Source organism: Ambystoma mexicanum, chromosome 10 (genome assembly GCF_040938575.1).
Source record: "Ambystoma mexicanum isolate Mex_15411 chromosome 10, UKY_AmexF1_1, whole genome shotgun sequence".
NCBI classification, from domain to species: domain Eukaryota; kingdom Metazoa; phylum Chordata; class Amphibia; order Caudata; family Ambystomatidae; genus Ambystoma; species Ambystoma mexicanum.
Genome location: NC_090932.1, coordinates 539,931,220 through 539,954,069, shown reverse-complemented (window position 1 = coordinate 539,954,069; position 22,850 = coordinate 539,931,220). Strand labels below are relative to the sequence as shown.

General features: G+C 47.5%; 1 protein-coding gene across 3 annotated transcripts in view; it reads right to left on the bottom strand.

Moving 5' to 3' along the window:
• Positions 1-22,850, bottom strand: part of FARP2 (FERM, ARH/RhoGEF and pleckstrin domain protein 2) — a 4,051,843-nt gene that overhangs the window by 944,547 nt on the left and 3,084,446 nt on the right. For all 3 annotated transcript variants that reach the window (XR_011276033.1, XM_069618112.1, XM_069618113.1), the window contains exon 17: positions 1,814-1,895. Coding sequence is in view for 2 of the 3 variants with exons in the window: in XM_069618112.1 (XP_069474213.1) it covers positions 1,814-1,895 (82 nt within the window). In the remaining variant the exon portion in view is untranslated. The remainder of the gene's footprint in view (positions 1-1,813; positions 1,896-22,850) is intronic.

Genomic DNA, 22,850 nt, shown 5'->3' with positions numbered 1-22,850 from the left:
GCAGGGCCTGGAATTGACTCTGTCAGACTACAATTATGGTCGTTGGTAAGGATAAATCAAATTATGTTTGGTTGGTCAATAATGTTAAAATTGAGGTAAAAGACTCATATTATCTAGGCCTATTATTCTCCAACAAAGGCTGTTGGTCCCCCACATAACAGAATGGTGGCGAAGAGGGCTCAGGCAAGCTTCAGAGAGTTAAGATTCTATTATATGTTTGCTAGCAAATGATTGGAAACATGTTTAAAGGTGTTGGAGGCTAAAGCACACTCCTCTGTACTATATGGTAATGAAATCTGGGGCTATGCCAAATGTTTGAGACTGGAACGCATCCTAAACCAGTTTTTTGAGGAAGGTGTCTGGCCTTTCTCCTAGAACCCCGGGTGATGCCTCGAGGCTGGAATTGTGGGCGCCTAGAACCACAATTATAGCCAAGTGTACATTTTTGATATTCCAAAGTACAACAAGATAATATTAAGAACCCGAACATGAAAATTGCAGGCGTTGAAACAGATTCCTCTAGTGCAAGCCAATTATTATTGGTTTAAAGGTGGTGTAATCTTATCGAAGAAATGGGGTATTGATTTTGGTCAGATTTCTAACAGTGTAACATTTGAGTGTGTTCTCAAAATCGGGACGGCTCAGCTATAACATTCTGCCATGATGAAGTGAGTCTGCAAATAACTCTCAATTACATTGTTTGTAGCAGGACCAGCCTCACTCCATTCCACTCCGCACACACATTCATATTCATAGTCCCCTTTAGAGTTCTGCCTTTCCGGACTCTAGCAGCCCCTCCTCTTCCGCTCTCCACACTGTGCCCTCCACTGTTTCTCTCTCTTAAGGTTGTCCCCTGTAAAGGTGGCCCCGCGCAATTGTCTTCAAAGCAGCTACAAGTCCGTGCCTAGCTGACAAAAGCATTATATAAACTCTTACATCTACAGAGCACAGGAGGATATTTCTGATAACTCGTATGGATGTGTTACAGTTACTGCCACAAATTAACTGGTTAGGGGGTAATGAGGACTGTGCCTGCGGGTCTGGGTCTGACAAAGACTTATTCCATTTTTTGCTAATTTCCCCTTTTCTTTTTGATCTCAGAAGACAATGGCTCGAGAGGCATTTTATTTAAAATGAAGTTAGGGATACCAAGCATGCAATGCACCTATTTATGAATTCTAACGATACTGATTTTATATCCGATTTATGCAAATTTGCAAAAGCTGCTTTCAAAAGATATGGAAGAACTTTTTAGATTTTATTAGACTGATTTTAATGAGTTTTTTTTTAACTGAGAATGTATTAGTTGTCTGAAGATCTGTGGAGTTTTCGGGTATTAATTGTATTGTAAAGCGTTGTTTTTATTAATTTGTTAATGGCTAATGTCAAATAAAATGATTTTTCAATTTCAGAAAATGATTGCAGTAAAAAACAAGGTGTAAGTTGAGTATATCTCAGCAAATCATAATACCTGGCAAGTGTATCTGGTCAAGCGATGGAATTACCTGCCAACTCAGAAAACATTTTCACTGTATAAAAGCTCAAACCTTCGGCTTTGCCATTGGTTGTTTTTCAAGTTGTTGCTTTGATGAATTTTCGTTTGGCTGATGCTTAATTCGGCGCAAACAAATGGTAATTAAATGCAATGGTCTAGTATTTTTGTTTTGTAATTAAGGATAAAGAATATACTGTAACACCGAACTCATTGACACGTTTGGAAAAAAGTCAGACAAAGGGAATTAAGGAGTCTTCATTTTTCAGTCAGACCTCCTCCTAGAACGGAGTGCTTATGATCCCTGCTTCATCTTCTCACCTTTAATTTGCACATGTTATCGCGCATGATGTCCCCAATCCTTTGGTAGTCTCCTTTTGCGTGTGCATTATAGCGTCCTTCCCTGTATCAAAAGAACAAACAGATTCAGCTCAGAAAAAAAACAACTTAGGAGACAACAAAGAAAAAATCACCCCGAGAAGACTGCCATAATCGAAATGTGTTCGGGGTGGTGGGCGAGGTGGGTTACAGTTGGGGGTTGGAGAGGGACCCCTCCCCCCTACATTCAAAAGAAGAAGAAAAAAAATCACCAAAAACGGCTATGCTGATTACCACATGGAGAAAACAGCCGCAGCGAAAATTGCAGCGATCAAAACACGTGCATCCCATCAGCGTACTAATGGATGGCTTTGGTGGGCTAATTTAAGAGCGTTAGCAACGGTTCTGTGTATAGACTGAAATCAATCGGGAGAGGATGGAACCTTTTGGGGCCCACACGTGTGAATGGGAGTCTGTTGGAACTGAATTAATCAATCTGTATGGTCCTGTGTGTGTCGGATAGGTAGGGCGCAAACCATTTTAGGATGGTTCCAGAGAAGTCCATCCTGTCGGTAAAGCAGGAGAGGAGTGTTAGGGCGGTCACTGTGTCGAAGGCAGCAGAAAGGTCTAAGAGGACTAGGAGGCACATGTCTCTTCTGTTTTGGCGATTCACAGCGCAGCATCCACCACTTGGAAGGTTCCAGTCTCAGTGTCTCAGTGCTGCATTTGGGGTGGATGCCAGACTGGAAATCGCAGAGGAGGTCAAGATGGTCGATTTTTTTTTTGAAAATTCGGTTTTTATTAAAGATTTTATAATTATGACATGAATAGAAGAATGATACAAACATTGAAATGAATAAGAATGCAGTCACTTTTTCCAGAGTCTGATGGCGGTTTTGGGGTGCGGCTGTGGAGCGATTGGCCTGTCTACAGATCTTGGTCCATCTCTTTTTGGTTATGGGAGTGCCCAGGTCTTTTTCCCATTGCACCTGGGAAGATGGGGGGTCCCGTGGGATGGATAGCACCAGAAAGCTGTAGAGCCGCAATATCACCCCTTTGGACCCCTTGTGCGTTATAAGGAACTTCTCAAAATCAGATAAATCTCTCCTAAGCGTATCTCCCCATCTACTCTCGGTGAGGGCACCCTTAAGATGCAGGTATCGGAAAGGAGAGAGGTTGGGAAGGGTCAGGGCGTCTTTCAGGTCCCCCAGGGATATAAACACCCCCTCTGTCCAAAGCTGTCCGGCTATACAAAGGCCTGCTTCGTACCATTGTTGGAAGGCTAATGGTTCATTGATCCCTTCCCATAGTGGGGGAGCCCAAATGCAGCTTAGGGGTGAGGGCCATGTTGTGAGCCACCTAAGATAACCCCCTTCTTTCCATACGGACCATAACACCCCGAGGACTGGATGTGTCAAGACCCTTCTCGGGATAGATACCTTGGGAACCCATAGCCATGCGTCTAACGTAACTGGGGAGAAAAGCGTGTTGTCCAATCCCACTCATTGCTTCTTTGGGCCCATCATCAGGTGGTCAACCAGAATTCGCAATTGTGATGCCTTGTAATATGTGACTAGGTCTGGGAAATTAACTCCGCCCTCATCTTTGGGCCTTGTAAGAGTGTCGTAGGCAATCTTGTGAGATTTTCCGGCCCATAGGTAGTGGAGAAGGGTCCGCTTTACCTCTAGGAGGAATGGTTTCGGAATCTGAGTCGGCAACATTTGAAATAGATATAGAAATTTAGGGAGGATGACCATTTTAATGCAGTTAAGGCGAGCCATCCATGAGAGGCCGGATTTCGACCAGCGTTCCAGGTCATGTTTGATCTCCAACCAAAGGGGAGGGTAATTTGGCTTGACAAGATCAGCTAGATCTGATGGTATCTGGATCCCGAGGTGACAGAGCCCCTCAGTTTGTTTGCCTAAGGGAAGGTCGTCAATATATTGGCTCTCCACATCGTTTAGCTGGCCTGCTGGAAAAGCAACTGACTTGTCTAAGTTTACCTTATAACCGGCAATGGACCCATATTGTTTCAAGCTAGTCAACACCTCAGGGACTGATTGAGATGAGTTAGAAAGGTATAAGAGGACATCGTCGGCAAACAGAGTTATTTTATAGTCGGTTTCCTCTATTTTAATACCCTGGATCTGTCGTTCCCCCTGATTGCTATAGCCCAGGGCTCCATCACTAGTGCGTACATGAGGGGGGACAACGGGCACCCCTGTCTTGTGCCTCTTTCCAGTGGAAGGGGTTCCAATTCACCCCCGTTCACTACCACTTTTGCGGAAGGGTGAGAGTAGAGGGCTGTCATCCACCCCCGCCATTTGGGTCCCATCCCCAGAGATGATAGGCCCAACTCACCCTGTCGAACGCCTTCTCCGCGTCAAGCGACAAAACCAACTTGATCAGGGTGGATCAGTAGGGGCAGGCAGTTTTCTAAGCGTGTTGACAGGATCCTGGTGAAAATCTTTGCATCCGTGTTCAGAAGCGAGATGGGCCTATATGAACTGCACTCCGCAGGGTCCTTGCCGGGCTTAGGAATTACTGTGATCAATGCCTGTAGGAATGTCGGTGGGATGGTTTCCAAGGTGTTGATCTGGTTGAACAGCCTGGTTAATGGTTGTATTAGCTCCGATTGGAAGTGTTTATAAAAATCGGCTGTGTATCCATCTCCCCCCGGGGTCTTACCCACTTTAAGCCTTTTGATGGCCCCCTCCACCTCTTCCTCCGTTATTTCCCTTTCCAGTGCCTCCCTTTCTGGGTCTGTGAGTTTGGGTAGGGGGTGGTCCTCAAGGTATCCTCGGATCTCGTCTAATGATTCACCCTCTTGTTTATTATAGAGTGCCTTATAGAAGCCCGCAAACGATTCGGATATGTGCTCGGTTTTTGTCAGGGTGTTGCCCGCCCAGTCCCTGACCCTCTCTATCCGTCTACCCACCCTATTTCCCCTTAGTCTGTGTGCCAGGAGGGTTCCAACCTTGTCTCCCTTCTCGTAGTATCGTTGCTTCGTGTATCTCATTTTTTTGACCACCTCACCAATTAGGATTGCATGTAGGGCTTGCCTTTTATCTCTCATTTCGCCCAGGAGATTTTCGCGGTCCACATTTCCTTTCGTGAGCTGCGCCCTCATAACCCTTAGGTCCTCCCGGAGTTTGGATTCTATCAGAGCTCTCGCCCGCTTTTTGCTCGAACCCTCTGCAATAAGGAGACCCCTCAAGGTGGCCTTTGCCGCCTCCCAAACTGTGGCCATTGGGATTTCCCCTGTATTGTTTGTTACGAAAAAGGCTTCTATTTCTTTTCTTAGGAATTCCCTAAACACTTGGTCCCTCATGAGGGTGTCGTTACAGCACCACCTGTATGATTTCGGGGTGGCTTGCAATCGCCATTCCATAACGAGGAGTTCATGGTCCGACCAGGTCACTGATTTGACCGTGGGGTTTCCCACTTCCCCTCCCCCTTCCTCCGATATCAGTAGTAAGTCAATTCTAGAATATGTTTGGTGAGAAGAACGTGTAACCTCCCGGGGCCTGCAAACATTTTCGCCATACATCCACCCAATAATATTCTTGTAGGAGGTCCCTCATGGCAAGATTATCCTTCGTGGGGGCTTTCGGTCCCGTCCCTTTGGCGGACCACCAATCAAGTCGGGGGTCAGTGATAAGGTTAAAATCTCCACCCAGGATCATGGCTCCCTCCGCCCATTCGTCCATGACTTTAAGAACTTTATGAATGCACTTGATTTGGCCAGTGTTGGGTGCGTACAGAGTGGCTAATGTGACACGTGTGCCCTGGGACAGCCCCTTGATACCCAAAAATCTACCTCCAAAGCCCCTTTTTGTCTCGACATCAGTAAGGTGCAGTGATTTTCCAAGGTGAATACCTACTCCCTCCTTCTTAGAGGATTTGTGCGAGGCCCAGAAGTTTCTGCCTATCTCCTTTCCTTTTATTGTCGACTCTGCGCCCTTTCTATAGTGTGTTTCTTGTAGGAAGAGGACTAGCAGTTTCTGTTTGCGGAACATGTTGCTTGTGAGAGTTCGCTTGTTTTGTGAGTTTAGGTCCTTAACGTTGAGCGTACCGATCCATCCTTCAACCATGATCGTAGCTATCTTTGCCCAGTGAAACTTCCGTGTGTACCCCTTGTATCATCCGTGTGCTTGAGCCCCCGTTTCATGGCATGGTGTCTCCCTTCCCTTTGTCCCCCCCCCCTCCCTTCCCTTGTTCCCCATCTCCCTTACCCATTTTGTAAGGCGTTTGTCTCCCTTGCCCGACAAACATCGTGTTAGTCAACGAACCACCAGGGCCGCTGCCCGGGCCCCGAGAGAGTAATTGGTATGGAATGTACCCTCCACATTTTCGGTCAAGAACTTTTCCCAATTATAATTGAGATTCAATCCCCCTGCGGGACCCCAATCAACTTTCCCCTCCCCACATCCGCAACCCGCATCGTGTCCCCCACTTCTTGGGACCCATCGTAGATTAGCTTTCAAAGTGGGTCAGCGAGGATGTCTGCAAACTTGGAGGCCAAACATGAATACCCTCCGGAAAAACAACACCCCTCCGTCCCTCAGTCAAATGGGCCCCAAACCGTCCATTGACAATTCAACAGGAACCTCGCCAACAGTGGCAACTCCCAAAAACAACATGTGGTTCCCCCCAGCTTGGTGGAGCCCACGAAGGTCATGCAGGCAATTGCATTACAGAAAATAACATCACATTCCTTTTCTCTCTCTCCATCCCCATTGTGATCATGTGGGTCCACCGCGACCCGCCGGGGTATGTCTGGTTTTCTGAAATTTCCGAGTACCCTTTACTTTGTGCTTCCCCTGGCTTCAGTCAGGGCCCCGTGGGGCCCGGCTCGGATCCTTATCAGCCCTGTTCTGTTCTCCCGAAGTTCCTGGGGAGCATCCCACCAGCTCATCCATGGCTCTTTGGATATCTTTGTCCGTCACGAGATGGTGGTTCTCGCCTTGCCATTCGAACGATAGATAAAATGGATGTCCCCAGCGATATCGGACCCCCTTCTCCTGTAGCCATCTAGTAATCGCCCCGCATTTATTTCTCATTTGCAGCGTAAGGGCGGACAGGTCTTGGTAGATCACCACCCTGGAATTGTTGTATTGTATGTCTCTTAAGAGTCCTCACCCTTTCAAGTATTCATGCTTTATTTCTATAGTAGTGGAATCTCGCCAGCACAGAACGTGGGCCCCTGCCACTTCCACCTGCTCGACGGACACTGTCGATCAGGACAGTTTCCCCGGAGTCAGTTCCCAAGACAATCCTGATCTCTTGTACCTTGCCCTCCAGACCGGCCTGGGTCTCCCCCTCCACTTCCGTCAGGCCGAAGATTCGCAGGTTACTTCTCTGTTCACGATTCTCCATGTCGTCAACCTTGAGACGGAGCTCCCCCTCCCGCCGTTGCATCTCTCTGAACCTTGCCTCCATCTGCGTTTCCAGGAGGTCAGTGGATGCCTGATTGTTCTCCACCCCCTCCATTCGGTCCTCCAATGTGGAGACCTTGGCGGTAAGGTCGGCCCACTTGGCTCCCATGTCCGTTCTCATCCCCCTAATTTCATCTAGGATCGTTTGGATATTGTTCTGCATGGTGTTCATGTCAGGGGTCGGTGTGGGTGAAGCGCCAGTAGCCATCTCTGGATCTCCGGGTGTGAATTGGTATCTTGCTAAGGTTTCTTTCCAACTCATGAGGTGTTTTCTCCCCTTGATCTCTGTGGTTACTTAGTGTCTCCAGTGGCACTCCCGGGATCCGGAGCTTATTCCCTTGCCTCCACCTCAGTTCATGCATGGTACTGCGAGGTAGACAAGTCCTAGAGGTTTGTTGCCCCTGTGGGGGGTTCCCTTGTACCACTGGACTCAACTTTAGGGTCGCTGCTGCACCTTGCTCTCTATATCATTGACTTTAGCTCTATGACTGATGGGTGGTCAGATGCCCAAGTGCCAGTCTATCTGGAGCCTCGGGAAGTTATCTGTTTGTGTCTCCAAGTTAGTTATCAGAGGCTTCTTCCGGCTTTGGTCCCGCCCTGACAATGGGCCTCAAGTGTGATGGTGGAGGGGCCGTGGCGTGGGTAGGTGGTCTGGGCCCCAACCCCCAGTGTTTATCAGTACTTACAGTTGCGCCAACATAAGCCTGGAGGCTCTGTTTTGGGGGTCACCGGAATAGTAACTCCTAAGGCGTTCACTTGATTCTAGAGGGCTCTGCCGTGGAGAGTGGTTGTCCCCCTGGAGGGGGTGTGGGGGCAGTGAGGGAGGAGGTTGAGAAGGGTTACTTCTGGGAGGCCCCGCTTCAAAATATGGTGTTCTCCGGTGATTCACCCTATGAGGGGTTTTTAGCCTGTCAACGGGGCCCAGGCGCGTTCCGCATCGGCCCGGACCTATATAGAGGCCGCCTCGGGGAGCCGCGTCTCTCTGGTGGCTCTACGGTGTCCCTGGGGCGTTAAATGCTGCTGGCTCCCCTGGAATGGGGAGAGGAGGAGGGGGTGCTCGGTGCGCTCCCGCGACGGCCCGAGCCAATGCCAGGGAACGCCGGTGGGGGCTCAACGAGCGAGGCAGTGTTGGTGGAGCACCCGGCTGTCAGAGCCCGGGCACACACTGGGCTTTCCTGCTCCTCGGTCCGCCACTCCATGCTGCGCCATGCCAGGTGCGGAAGGCAGGCAGGCCGCAGGTGCTGGGAGAGACGGGGTCCCGACTCCCAAAGGATCTCGGCGGTTTTTGCTGATTATGCAGGGCCGCAGGGCGCGGGATCCGCTGGGTGGCTGGGGTGGAGCTCCAATGCGGCGTAGGCCCGATGGGGCGAGGGGGACCAGGAATGGTCCAAAGCAATTGTCTCCAGCGCCAGAGCAACCCCACGGCTCGGGCGAGAGTCACCGGGGTCCCTACTAGTTCCGACAGCGGAATATTTTCCTTTGGAACGGGCAATGTTCCTTTTTCTCGTTGAACTCCTCTGTCATCCCGGGGCCAAACGGGGAGCCGAACAATCAGGCAGCCATCTTGCCTGCACCACCTGATGGCCTCTCAAGCTGGTCGATGTTAGGAATAAGTAGTGTCACAACTACTTTCTTGATAGGTCCCAGTGAACAGGAGCAAAAACAAAGAGGTGATGGCTGGAAGGGTTAGACTGAATCTTTACCACCTAAGTTACTAGGGGAATCCAGACGTGGACCCCTTGCTCACTATTCTTAGAGAGGCACAGATCCACCCTACTGATGAGGTCCAACCAGACCGAAACACGTGTCTGGGGTTTCTGTTGGTACTCTTGTTCAGAGGAGAATTGCCTAGCATTTCGGTGCTGGACTGCCCCAGGGCAGGACAAAGACTGATATGTGTGGGATATTTCTTCTCTGTGAAAGATAGTGAGCTAAAGACTCTGGGTAAGTCTCTCGTAACCAGGACTAATGTCTGGCAGAGGGACTCCCAGGACCCCCCTTGTTAATTCCCAGTGAACAGGAGGCCTGTGTTGGGTCTGTAGTTGGCTAGGTCCTCTGGGAAATGCAAGGGCTTTTGAGAAAAGGTCATACGAGACCTGTCTTCAATGTGTATGGGAATGAACCTTCGCTGATGGAGATAATTAACATTCTCAGGAACGAGTTGAGTGCTCGGCCAATAGTTGTTTAATGAGGAAGGCTAGGAGAAAGTTGTCCTTGCATGCGTTAGGTTTAAAAGAATCAGGTGAGTAGATAGCAGGGCTCTGTTTGTTTTCGAGGCATTGATGAAACCTCTGATTTCATCAGTTGGGGGGTTTATGAAAAAAGCCAGCACCTCAGGGACTGGTGTGAGCTGGAGCAGTGCTTGATTAATTCAAATAAGGCTTTTTGCCTTTTAGAGGCTCCCTCAATGATGGAGGTGTCGCAAGCCGACTTTGCCTAGGGAGATCATGTGTATGCCTTGGGTGAACAGAGGCTACTGCTTTTCAAAGTATTTGATCAAGTGTTTACCGGAAACAAACATGGGCGTGTACCAGAGTGTGGACAGTTTGACTCTGAAGCGACTAGACGTTAGAGGCATGTGGCCGTGTATACTAGTTCTTTGGTGAAGTGGTTAAATGTATGCAGAAAAACAGAGTCATTCCCCCTGTGGTTTTTCCTATGCGGTTAGTAAGAAAAAAGTGAAATACTGTACTCCTAGTCCATAGTCCCCTTGCCTCCATACTGTAAGCGTGCCCCCTAATGGGGAAGGGACTGGAGACTTTTGCATTGCAAAATATGCACTTTGCAATTAATTTTAATTTGGGTAGGCGTGGCAGAAGGCACTTTGCAATACATTTTAATTTGGGTAGGAGTGGCAGAAGGCGTGACTGCACCCGCAAACCCTGAGCTCTGGCACTACACCTTAGTCCCCCATCATAAGCCCCTTGGGGACGACAATTTACAGTATTTTGATATGAGTGCAAAGGTGGGTGGGGCAGATGGTGGAATGGGGACTATGGATTAGAAGTACAGTAGTTTCTAGGATGAGTAATCTTCTTAATTCTGTGTCCCGTTCCCTTTCCTCTATACTGTATGAGCGATTCAAACAGAACAGATACTCTAGGGTGGTGATCAAATGGCCAACTATTTAAGCAAATACATTTCTGAGTACTGCTTGGCCAAACACTACATCCTCTCTTGAGTTAACATCCAGAGAGTAATGTTGACAGAAACCCAACCTGTAACCCATGTGGATGCCTTGCTGATTGCTTCCCACTACACATGGTGCTCAAAAGCTACTGTTGTTGCTTTTGCTGACACTTAATGTGCCCAAATACGTTCTGGTGGTGTTTTTTCCTGCAATTTACATGCTTCTGAGATACAAGCAACCATCCATCTAGCAATCGATTTTTGGATGCTTGGCTGCTCAGAGTTTCTACCAAAGGTTACAAACAGAGCTTCCCAATATCTGAAATCTATTGTCCTACTTAAGTAGACCTTTAATGCTTGTCTGACATTCAAACAATGAAAGACTTTGTCAGCCAGTGATTGTGGCTTAGGAAAGAATGTGGGTAGTATTATGTCCTGAATTATGTGAAACTCAGATACAATCTTCGGTAAAAAATGAGGGGTAAGTGCGTAACACTACCTTATCTTGATGAAATGTTGTATATAGGCTTTTATGTCGTCAGAGATGGAATTTCACTAATTCTTCTTGCCAACGTTAATGCCACCAATAAGAGTAACTTTAACGTAATCATCTTGATATCCACTGATGCCATCAGCTCAAAAGGTGTATGTGCTAGTGCTTCTAGCACTTTATTCAGATGCCATGTAGGCCAGGGTCTTCTCAATGGTGTAAATAATCTTGACAATCCTTCCACATGTTTTTTTTACTACAGGGTTTGCCGAGGAAAACAATCATATGCTCTGAACTTATGTATGCCCATATAGATGCTAAATACGTTCTGCAGGTATCGACCTGAAAGAGCTAAATAAACTGAAAAAGATAGAATATTGTCCAGAGAACAAGTCAAAGAGTCAATTCCTTTTGGTTGTGACCAACAATAAAATCTTGTCCATTTACTCTGAAATTGAGAGCTAGTGGAATACTTTCTAGCTTTTTGAATTATGTTCAGATTGTCCTCTGAGCACTTAAGGTGGGCCAATGTTAATTTTTCAGGAACCAAGCCGCTAGTGATGTTTCTTGCTAATTCAGGTAAAGCACTGAGCCCCCCTGTTGAGATACCATTGTCTTGGATGTAACCAGTTACAGCGGATCCTGGTATGTCATCCGGGTTGGATCTGAATACCACGATCTGCAGGGACATAACAGGGCTATTAGTATCAGTTTGCAACTCTTGGGCGTTCTAAACTTATCCAGAACTCTCTGTATAAGTGGAGTTGATGGAAATACATATCAATTAATTTCAAACTAGACTATCTGGAATGCGTCTCCTCCTGAATTCTCCACCTGGCCCTCCCACGAGGGGAATTTGTTGCATTTGGCATTGCTGCTCGTTGCAAACAGATCTATCTCCAGAGGACCCCAAAGCCTGAACAATTCCTGAAGAATCCCTGGAGATATCTGTCATTCATACAAGCCTGCTCCGAGTCTGCTGAGTCTGTCCACGTTCATATTGTCTGTCCAAGTACCTTGCGCTATTGCCCACTTTCAAATCTGGATGGCTAACATGCACTGGATCGGGAATCGGGTCCTACCTTGCTTGTTGGCGTAGAATATTGATGTCATACTGTCTGTTAAGATTAGTACCAATCTCCTCTGTAATAGGGCGACAAATGATTTCAATGCAACAAATACGTCTTTTAATTCAAGGTAATTTATATGCCCCTCTTTGTCAATGGTTGACCAAAGACTGAGTGCTATGTACTCCCAATGTAGCTCTCCAACCCTCTAGAGATGAGTCTGTCGTCACTACTATGGTGTGGGGGATAAGGTGTAACGAAACACCACTAATTAAATTGCTCTCCACCCTGCACCAGAGAAGATTATTTTTCAGTTGCACTGTGATCACATTTTTGTCTGCTTGAGAACCTGTCTCCTGATCCCAGGAAGCTGGTTAGTGAAGCTGTGTTCTTATCATTGTGTTCTTCTCATTTTGAGTCTTTCTAAAGGTATGATGAGAATGCAAGTAACCAGTAGACCCAGCAAATATTGGTACCACCACACAGATATGTACTTACTGGATTAAAAAGGAGTCACTGCTATGAAAATATAATTCTGCCTGTCTGACGTCAGAAATATTTTGGCTTGAACTGTGTTCCACTGGAAACCTATGAAGGTAATCTTTTGAGTAGGGCTAAGTCCTGACTTTTTTGCATTGACTGAAAACACCAAGTTGAACAAAATGTTCATAAGAGCCTGGAGAGTTTGTGTTGCTTCCTCCAGTGACCCTGCTGTGATCAGCCAGTGTTCTAAATAGGGGTAGACATGCTGACCACTGCTTCTCAATAAAATGGCTATTGCATTCATTATTTTATGAAGACTCTTGGTGCTGAATTCTGTCCAAGTGGGAGGACTATGTATTGAAAAATGCTTCCCTATTATTGAAAAACTAAGGAATTGATGGTGGGGATGCCAAATTGTTTGTTTGTTTGATTGTTTTATTTATTTCTATGCGCACCTTGATCTGTAAGTATCTGGGACATTGGAAAGTTACAAGTGTTACAGGTAAACAGTTGTCATATAATGCAGGATTACAGTGTATACAATCAAATGATAATAACAAAATACAAGCTGAGTGCAGTCCTAAATTCACAATAGGGGGTACACGGCAGGGATCATATGCAGAAAGGAACTGGACAGAGGGAAGATACAGTATTCTTTTTACAGTTAGTCCTTCTCAGTTAACCATTTGATGGAGTTACTTCTGAAGTTGGAGAATGATTTGGTAATTTTCTAGGAGAGAGGGAGCGAGTTCCATAGCTGAGCCGCCATGACTGGGAAACTTGTTTCTCCTGACTTTTGAAGTTTGTACCTGGGGACTATTAAACCCTTGGTGTTAGAAGACCTGGTTATTCTGGTGGATGAACTGAGGCTGAACTTTTCCGTTAAGTACAACAGGACTGCATGGTTCAAGGATTTATGCGTAATGGACATAGTTTTGAGTTGGATATTATTCTTAATTGAGAGCCATTTACACTGCCTTCTGCTTTCAGATATGAGCTCTCCTTGAGATGCTCAATGCAGACGAAGAACGTTATTTTGCAGGATTTGTAATTTGTTGAGAACATATTTACTTGCTCCCAGGTAGAGTCTATTGCAATAGTCCAACTTGGACAATATTAATGCTCTAGCGAGTGTGATGCAACACTCCTTGGAGAGTAGGGGTTTGCATGCCCTAATCAGTTTACCCGTGTAGGCAGTAGCCGAGGCTGTGGCGTTCACTTGTTTATGTACGTTCAGTGTAGCGTTGAGGTAAAAACCTAGTGTTTTTTTTTCAACAATACTTTTTATTAAGCATTTCAAGTACAATGACATCAGCATTAACATCACATTCATCAACAGACATAATCAGGAAACACATGCCTATCTTTTCCCCAGGGGACGGAGCAGAATGAGTGGGGGGTAGAAGGGGAGCCGGGGTGGGACAACTGGGCCCAGGAGACCCAGTTGGTGAGAAGGAAGGGGCCCAGCACCGGTTGCTCGCAGCACTCTGCATTGAAATGTCAGGATACTCCTCAGTCCTGCAGCCATCATGTGAGCGGGGGTCTTCGAGTGAGAGCTGGATATTTTTCAGAATAGTCCATACATGGTGCCCAAGTGTTCAGGAAGGGGTTCAGATTCCCAGAGCGTATCGCTGATATTTTCTCTGCCACGATAATTTCCCAACATTTTGGCCACCATAGCGAGCTCACGGGACCCTGTGCATTTTTCCACATTCGGGCCAGTGCAATTTTCGCGGCTAGTAGGAGATGGGTGCATAAATGCGCCATATGGACAGAGAGTGGAAATGCCCCTCCCCGGTTTCGCCCAGGAGAATGATCCCTGGGTTCCATGGAATAGAGAGTCCTGTGATTGCTTTAACATGGCCCACAACTTCCCTCCAATACGTTTCCGCTCTAAGACAAGACCACAGGAGATGAAACAAAGTCCCTCTTTCTGCACAGCCTCTCCAGCAGTTCGGGGAAATATCCGCGTTGACTCTGTTCATAATATCTATAACAAATCTTATAGCCCCCTTCCTTGTTCGTAATGCATTGAGCACTTTTATGCAGTCTAGACCACATCTTCCCCCATTCCTCTATATCTATAGCACGCCCAAGGTCCCTCTCCCATTCCAACATATACCTTTCTTTCTTGGAGGGGTCAGTTTTGTCCAAAAGCTTGTAGATTGTGGATACCTTCCCCCTTGGATTCGTTGATGTAAGTTTGTGCTCTAAAGCCGTCAGGGCTCTCGCCCCCCTCTCCCTCACCGTCTTGTGGGAGGTCCAGTGCCGCAGCTGGGTGTAATGAAACCTTTCTGTTTCAGTGACCCCAAACGTTTCCTTACACTTTTCAAAATATAACAGAGCCCCTTCCTCTAGGAAATCCGACAGTTTCTGAAGCCCTCCGTCCTGCCATGCTGCAAACCCATGTGGGTAGATCCCACGCGTGAATTCCGGGTTGTCCCAAATCGGTGTGAGCGGGCCCAGTGAAGTTGTGCAGCCCCATTTGCAGGCTGCCACCTTCCACTTTTGTACAGTGTTCATTGTTGCCGCAAGGGGACCCCGATTAGCCTGGGCTTTGATAGATGGTAAGTGCGGAAGATCCGACAGTGGAACCGGGCACCAGACCTTCTCAATTTGCCTCCAGAGTGAACCCAAGCGAATGCATGTGAAAGCTGCGCCGCTAGTGCATATCTAGCTACGTCTGGAACACCCAGGCTGCCCAGCACCCTCCCTGGAGCATGATTTTCTTCGGTACCCTGGCTTTCTTTCCCCCCCACCATATACATTTCTGAATATTTCTCTGCATAATTATGAGTTCCTTATCTGGAATTTTCACTGGGAGAGCCGCACAGTGGTACAATAGTCTGGGGACCAGATTCATTTTCACTGTGCCTATGCGGCCAAACCAAGAGATTTCTTGCACTCGCCAGTGTTCTAAAACACGCTTGAATTCGCCGAACAGCTGCGGGAAGCTGCTCTGATATATTTGGGAGGAATCTTTGGGGATCTGAACTCCCAGGTACCCAATGGAAGAAGTGGCCCAGGGGATTTGCAGTGCTTGACCAAATTAAGTCTGACTTGTGTATCGTGGTGAGATTAATTGCAATCGCTTCAGATTTATCAAGGTTCACCCTAAACCCCGAGACCCAACCGAATTCCTCAATTTCCCCCCAAAGCGGGCCCTGGGAGGAATTGGGTTTGGTTATGGTGACCAGAACATTATCCGCGTAGAGCGCAATTTTATATTCATGCTTCCCCACGGCAAGCCCCTTTATCTCTGAATTTTGGCGAATCCTATTTGCGAACGGCTGCATAGACAGAGCAAAAATCACTGGCGACAGGGGACAGCCTTGTCTCGTTCCCTTGGATATGCTTATTGTTTCAGACCTAATAACATTCACCCGCAATTGGGTAGTGGGTATCCGATAGTTAGCCATGACCCATGTTGTAAAGTTCGGACCAAAACCGCAATGTTGCAAGACACTCCGGACATAGCCCCAGTCCACTAAGTCAAACGCCTTATGGGCGTCCAGTGAGATTACCAACATCCATTCCCCTGTCCTGTTTGCACATTGAATGAGGTCTATGGTGCGCCTGATTTTATCGTGTGTCCCCCTCCCTGAGAAAAATCCAGTTTGATCTTGGGCTATAATATGCGGGAGAGAGTTCAGCTTTGCTGCCAGGACTTTCCAGTAAAGTTTACCATCATTATTCATTAAGGTTATAGGCCTGTATGAAGTCGGCTGTTCGCAATCCTTCCCCAGCTTATGGAGAAGAACCGTCAATGATTCAGCCATCGATTTAGTTATGGTACCAGTGCTCAGAAAAGAGGTGAACAGGGTGGTCAATCGCGGAGCCAAAATATGTGAGAAGGATTTGTAGAATTTATAGGATTTGTAGAATTTGGCGGTCAACCCCTCAGGTCCTGGGGCTGAATTTTTTAGTAATTTAATGGCTTCAACCGTCTCTTCCTGAGTTCAGTAGGGTTTTATAGTGTTGTGTTTTTCTAGCCCGGCGATAATTAGGCATATTATCAAGGACTGTTGGTGTGCCAGACATGACAGCTTTGCGATAATGCATAAGCACCTCCATCTTGTCCCGGTCTCTATATTGGGCCTGACCCTTCAGATCCCTAAGGCAGTTTATGTTGTTCCTGGTGTGCGTTCTTTTCAGTTTATATTCTAAAATGCGATTAGCTTTATTATTTTTACTGTAGTAAAACTGTTTTGTGTAGGCTAGTGATTTTGCCGAACGATGCGCCCAGTGCTATATCAGCTTTACGCAGTGCCCTTTCCCCTTTCCTTGTCCAGCGGGATTGCAGGTCTTTTTCCTGCGAGGCTACCGACACCTCCAATTTGGATACTAGGATCTTCGAGACCCTTCGTAGTTCAGCCCCGGCACCAATGAGGGAACCCCGCACTGCCGCTTTCATGGCATCCCAAACTACTCCAATGGGGGTGTCCTTTCCCGAGTTTTCTAAGAAGTAGTTATTTAGTGTTTCCTCAGTTTCCCTTCTTATGTTTGCATCTAGCAACAAGGAATCACATAGCTTCCAATACCTCATTGGGGGTTTGGGGGAGCCGTGAATACTCAGGTCAGCCGATACTGGGGCATGGTCCGAGATTGTTCCTGCGTGTATCTCCACTTTGTCTAAACATGGGTAAATTGCAGCTGTAACCAACAGAAGGTCAATTCTGGAGTAACCCTTATGTGCGTGTGAATAGCGTGTGTAGTCAGTGACCCCTACATTAGCCAACCTCCATGCATCAACCGTACCCGTTTCCCTAAATAACCTAGCCAAGGCTAATGCTAGTGTAGGGGAGGATTGGTCCAAAAGACCCCCCCTCCCCTGCATCCTCTCCCCCGGTGAGGGCCATGGCTCGTCAGGGGTCCCCTCCCTACCACCAGGGCCCAGGTGGTGGATGGGTCACCTGCCGAAGACATTGACCAAACCTGCCGAATTTAGCTAGGCCTCAGGAATCATTTTGTCTAATGAAGATGGTTCGAGCCCTGCGCACCGCAGCGCGGCCCCCACCCTTGGAGAGTTTCAATTATCCCTGTGGCCACAGCTTTCTGGCAGATCCGCTGAGAGCCCGTTCCCACGAACAAGACGGACATGAGCTAGTGTAAGATACCAACACTGTAACATTTCACCTTCCGCAGTGTATCGCTGCTCCCAGCATGACCCGGCCAGCAGGGCCTGGGTGGAAAAAGAACTGTAAAATGGTCTTTTGACAAAAAGCAAAGTTTCCAAATACTAATTAGAAAAATACCTGTGATGAAAGCTTTCTCTCTACACCCTCTCTGACTAAAAAACCTGTAAAATGTATAAATATGGCAGAATGTGTGCTCATACGACATTAGGAATGAAGCACCCACATCCATGCAGTTATGCGCAAATAGTAAAAGCGTCCCGGGGGTTTTTGTGTTATGTGTGTCATTGAAAAGATTGCACCCCACGGTCCCGCGCCATAACCAAACTAATGCTGCTAGAGTGCAAAGAAAGACAAATGCAACCATATTGAGGGCTTGCGTAAAGGGTGCACGAAAATGCACCCTATGTGTGTGTCCAAGCCCACTATGTGCCACTGCCGTCAGTCTCAGTGGCGAGTTGTTTCTGTGTGCTCCACCAACCTTACTACTACCTCACTTACCGCAAATGTATAAGCATATAACAAAATGTTGTAGTTGTCAAAAACATAGTGTACAAGTAATGTGCTCGGATTGGCTATATGAAAGGCACTAGCAATGTTAAAACATGAGCTTTGGAATGACTCAATTAGTATTGTATATTATTTGAATGTTTATGCTTCTTCCACCTAAAATCGGCAACACACGAGGAAAATACCTTTGTGAGCACATGCAAGGCCATTCCCCCTCCCTCTCAGCGAAGTCTGCCAGACGAAAAAGCAGAGGCCTGTGCCGCGCTGCTCCACCTCCCCCAACTCGGCTGGAGCCGCTTCAAAGATTTGTAGTTCCCCCTGCAGCACCCAAGGCCACGGCCTGCCACCTGTATTATTTACAACCCAGCAGTAAACCCCAGCCTGAAAACACAGATCCAGAGGCGCCCTTTCTTAAGCTGCACGACCCACTGGCTCACCTTAGGTTAATGGCCCCTGTAAAATTAGGACATCCAATATTATGGCAACATTACAGCAACATATCCATAATGACTTCTAACAAGACATGATGACATGGACCGCCTGTCCCATGCCCCGAGACCCAACCCCACGACCTACGGTACCCGGTCAACAGAACACTGGTAACCATGTATTGATAAATCGCCAACAGACCCCACTCTAGGTGCATTCCTCCTGTGTTGCATTAACCTGTAGAATAACCTATTGGACGATTTACTAAGGAAGATAATATTGCAAATGGTTGAATGACTGGGTTGTGCATGGCCTAGGGCAAGAAGTCAGGAAAAGACATTCATCTCTGACACTGGCCACAGTGGCACAACAACACCGCCCGGATGAACCCAGCTGACCTGCCAGGCCCAGCCCAACCCACGAGGCTAACCAGTGACGTCCTCCAGCCGCGGCCAACCACATCGCAGCAGCACCTATAGCTAGTCGTCGCCACCCAATCCCCACAAACTTGTGCCCCCTATAGTATGTAGGTTCTGATGACACTCTTTGTAAATATATACGCCTGTCTTTGCTATTGTCAGACAGAGCGCTCTCGGAGTTTGCAGAGTTCTTTGCATGCCCTATCTTGATTGATAAACTCCCATTTACGCTCACCCGCACTTTGTCTTGGCCTTATTCCCATCCTGGGAGAGTCCATTATTGTCTCTCATTGTGGGGAGGATCGTGCTGGCTGGGGACGCTTGCCTTCAGTGGTGACCCCGAAAGCGTGATTATTATTTTTCTCCTAACATACATATATATCCCTACCGTCCCCTTTGGCACGAAAATCTCCAGTCGAAAAGGGATACGCACGGTGCGCCGGCTCCGGGAGGCTGCCCGCCAACGGCGGCCGGTACGCTCAGAAGTGCGCACTCAACAGAGAGAGGGTACGGGATCCCGGTTGAAAAATCCCCTTTGAGTACCGCTCGCCGGAGTCGGGGCTGACCGTTGAGCGTACGGCAACACTGCCTGGACGGACCCAGTTTCGGAGACTCTCGGTTCAAGACGGGCACGTGAGTATTGAGTGCGATAGATCATAAAGGGAGTAGGGGAGGAAATATAGGACAGGGAACGAGGCTGGATGAAAAGGGGCACTTTGGGTCTACTAAGGACCATCCTAAACTTTCTTTGCTTTTTTCTTTGCATATGGCCATTAGGATTAAGAAGTGAATAGAGATAAAGTGACGGGAACCTAGCTCCGCGAAGGGGTGGAAGGCGGCGCCGCATAGTGCTATCTTGACTAGTACTGGGAATATATGAAGAAGTGGAAAATGAGATAAAGGTGTCTGGTAAAGGAAGACACGGAGAATATATTAGTGACTGCTATTCTTTCTATTCTTTTCTTTAGGTTTACGGGAAAATAAAAGTGGGTTAGTACAAAAACAAAGATATAAGCTAAATAGAAAGACAATTTTACATTAAAATTAAGAAACAAATATATATATATATCAGAATAAGACGGACAGGGACAGCTGGCAAGGGAGGACAAACTGAGCTGTGAATAGAGTGCTGCCTATGGGTGTGTAAACATCGTATGTGTCAAAACATATTTTGTTATAATGAGTGTGTAGAAGTGGTTAGAAATGCATAATTATGGAATGGTCATGATAAGTGCGACCAGACGAAATATCATAAAGAAGAGAGTAATGTGGTGAAGTGAGTGTTTACTTTTTTTTGATTTGTTGGGTAACATTGTCGAAATTACTGATTGGTTGCTCTTGTACTTGCCCCCAAAGAGGATAGAATAGAGGCTGTGCGCAGCCATTCGTATGGTGTGCAGGTGGATTCAGTAAGACATAAATAAGCAAACTCACATGGTGATACGTTTATATTGAGATATCGAGATATATAGAGATACATCAGTGTCAGGTGAGCACAAAGTATGGGGGCAGAAACACCCTTATCACATATTTGTAAGAACCTACCTGGGTACGCGGAACGGATTAAGAAATATCATGACCAGTGGATAACAGAGTTGAAGGGGGAGGGGTTACCTCAGTAATGGCCCGAAGGGGGATCGTTTGACAAGAGTGTCCTAGATATGGTAGCCACATGCATTTGTTTGAAATACAAGGGGAAGCAGTTACATAATAGGAGAGAAATATTAGACCTATGGAGACTGTTTGAAGAGATACCCCCGCCTAAAACAAGGGAATTGGATCCTGATCTACCATCTACCACTGACAATCCACTAATGATACAAAAGGATGATAAGGTATTGCCAGAAGAGGAGCCACCGATAGAGGTAACTAGGTTGTACCCAATACTAAATAAGCCAGTGCCCGCGGAGGGATACAGTGACCCAACTTATGTACCCCCACCGACAACTACCACCACCCAAGGGCCAACAGCACCCCCGCCATATGAGAGTCATAGGGAGCGAGAACAGGTGAGCACACCAAGGGTGGACATAGAAAAATTAACAGGAGATTTAGAATCAAGGCTCTCTATAGCCAAAGATGAGCTCTCGAGAATAAAAAGCATATGTGAGCGGACTGCACTCAATACAGCTAGATCAGAGCCTGCATCCAGACCGCAGAGTGAGAGTAGAACATTTGAAGAAGGGTGGAAAAAAGGAGAGATACTGTTTAGGATACAGGAAGAACCGACACGAATAATTGAACTAGATGAAAGAGAGGGTGTACTGATAACGAAGATAGGCCCACAGAAGGCAGGGAGGAGCTACTATGTGATATAGGGGATGATTGAGAAGAAAGTGAAAGGCTAAGTATGGCAATGGGAGGGGGAAGTGAAGGGTTGGATGTTGCATGCTCAATGAGACCGATGGATGATGAGTGGACAGGGCGACTAAGGAACAGGTTGGGAAAAATGGCATCGTTGGGAAATTCAGGAATGAAGGTGAGTACAGATACAACGACAAAGGGAAAGTTGCAGCTCCCACTAATACACAGGGGAGGAGGGAGGCCGAATTACATACCCGGGGCTCAGATGGATAAGGCCAATTTGCTAAAGTTATTGCCCCCACTATAAGGAGGGGCAAGCAAGTGGATATATGCTTTTGAGAAACACACAGCCGGGGTACGTCTAGCAATAGGTGACGTGAAAAGTTTGCTAGTATCAGCAGTTGGGGATCAGGCTGACAGAGTATGGGTCAAAGCTGGCTTCCCGGGAGTAACGTTAGACTGCGATCGCCATGATGGTGCCTCTTTCAACACAGTACGTGCCAGGGTGTGGGATGCCTTGCGGGAAACGTTTCCAGATACCCCAGATTTGCAGTCAGTAATGCAATGGACAATGAATGACGGGGAAGATGCTATGGATTACATTTTTCGGGTCCAAGAGATGTGGAGAGCAGAAACGGGCACGCCCTGGTATCAATCGACATCATTATTTTACTTCATAATAAAAAGGGGGCTCCCAAAAGAAGTGCAAAAGGCACTTGACAAAATAGCGGGTATTGAAGCGAAAGGATGGCCCGAAATTCAGAGCATAATAGTCCACCACTGTAAGAGAATAAAAGAGAGGGAGAAGGAGGTGGCGCAGAGAAGATTGGCAGACGAAGCGAAACTAGTACAAACAAAGCTGGTGAAGGTCGCTGCAGCAGTGGCCGCGCTCCCACACAGCAGGGAGGGAGATGAGGAAGAGGAGGGGCTGGTGGCAATACAAGGAAGGATGGCAACTAATTGGGCAGGAGCAGGGCAGCGGCAGTGGAACGAGCAGGAGCAGAGTGGAGGTCCGCAGTGGCAAGAGTGGGCCCCTCGAGGGGGACGAGGTGGGTACAGGGGCCGAAGAGGAGGTGGACAAGGGTATGGAGGAATGGGAGGAAATGGATGGCAGGGTCCCAGAGGTGCGCAAGGGAGTTGTTGGAACTGCGGGAGGTGGGGACACTACTCCAGGGAGTGCAGAAGTAGACCAAACAACGGATTTCCAGAGGTAGAACATTATGGCCATCCCCATCCGGGGAGCCCATATGGTCTCCCAATGGGACAACAACAAAGGGACCCAGGGCAGGGGTACCATGAGCAACGGCAGGGACACCAATACAGAACACAGAATCACCCACAAAACTATGACACTATGCACTACACGCCAGGCAACCCTTTCGCGACAACAGCAATCGGAGCCCCAGCACCAGCCCCCTATAGTGCCGTGTCAGTGGTTTCAGGGAGTGTATTCAACCAAGGGGGGGCAATGAGACACCCCGCATAGGACGGCCCACAGAGAACACTTGCGTGTCCTGTTCTATCTACCACCTACGATGCAGCAGAGGAACCATTGGTAGGGGCGCAGATAGGAGACAAGCAGTTCATATTCATGGTGGATTCGGGAGCGGAGAAATCATGTATTCGGGAGGGCCGG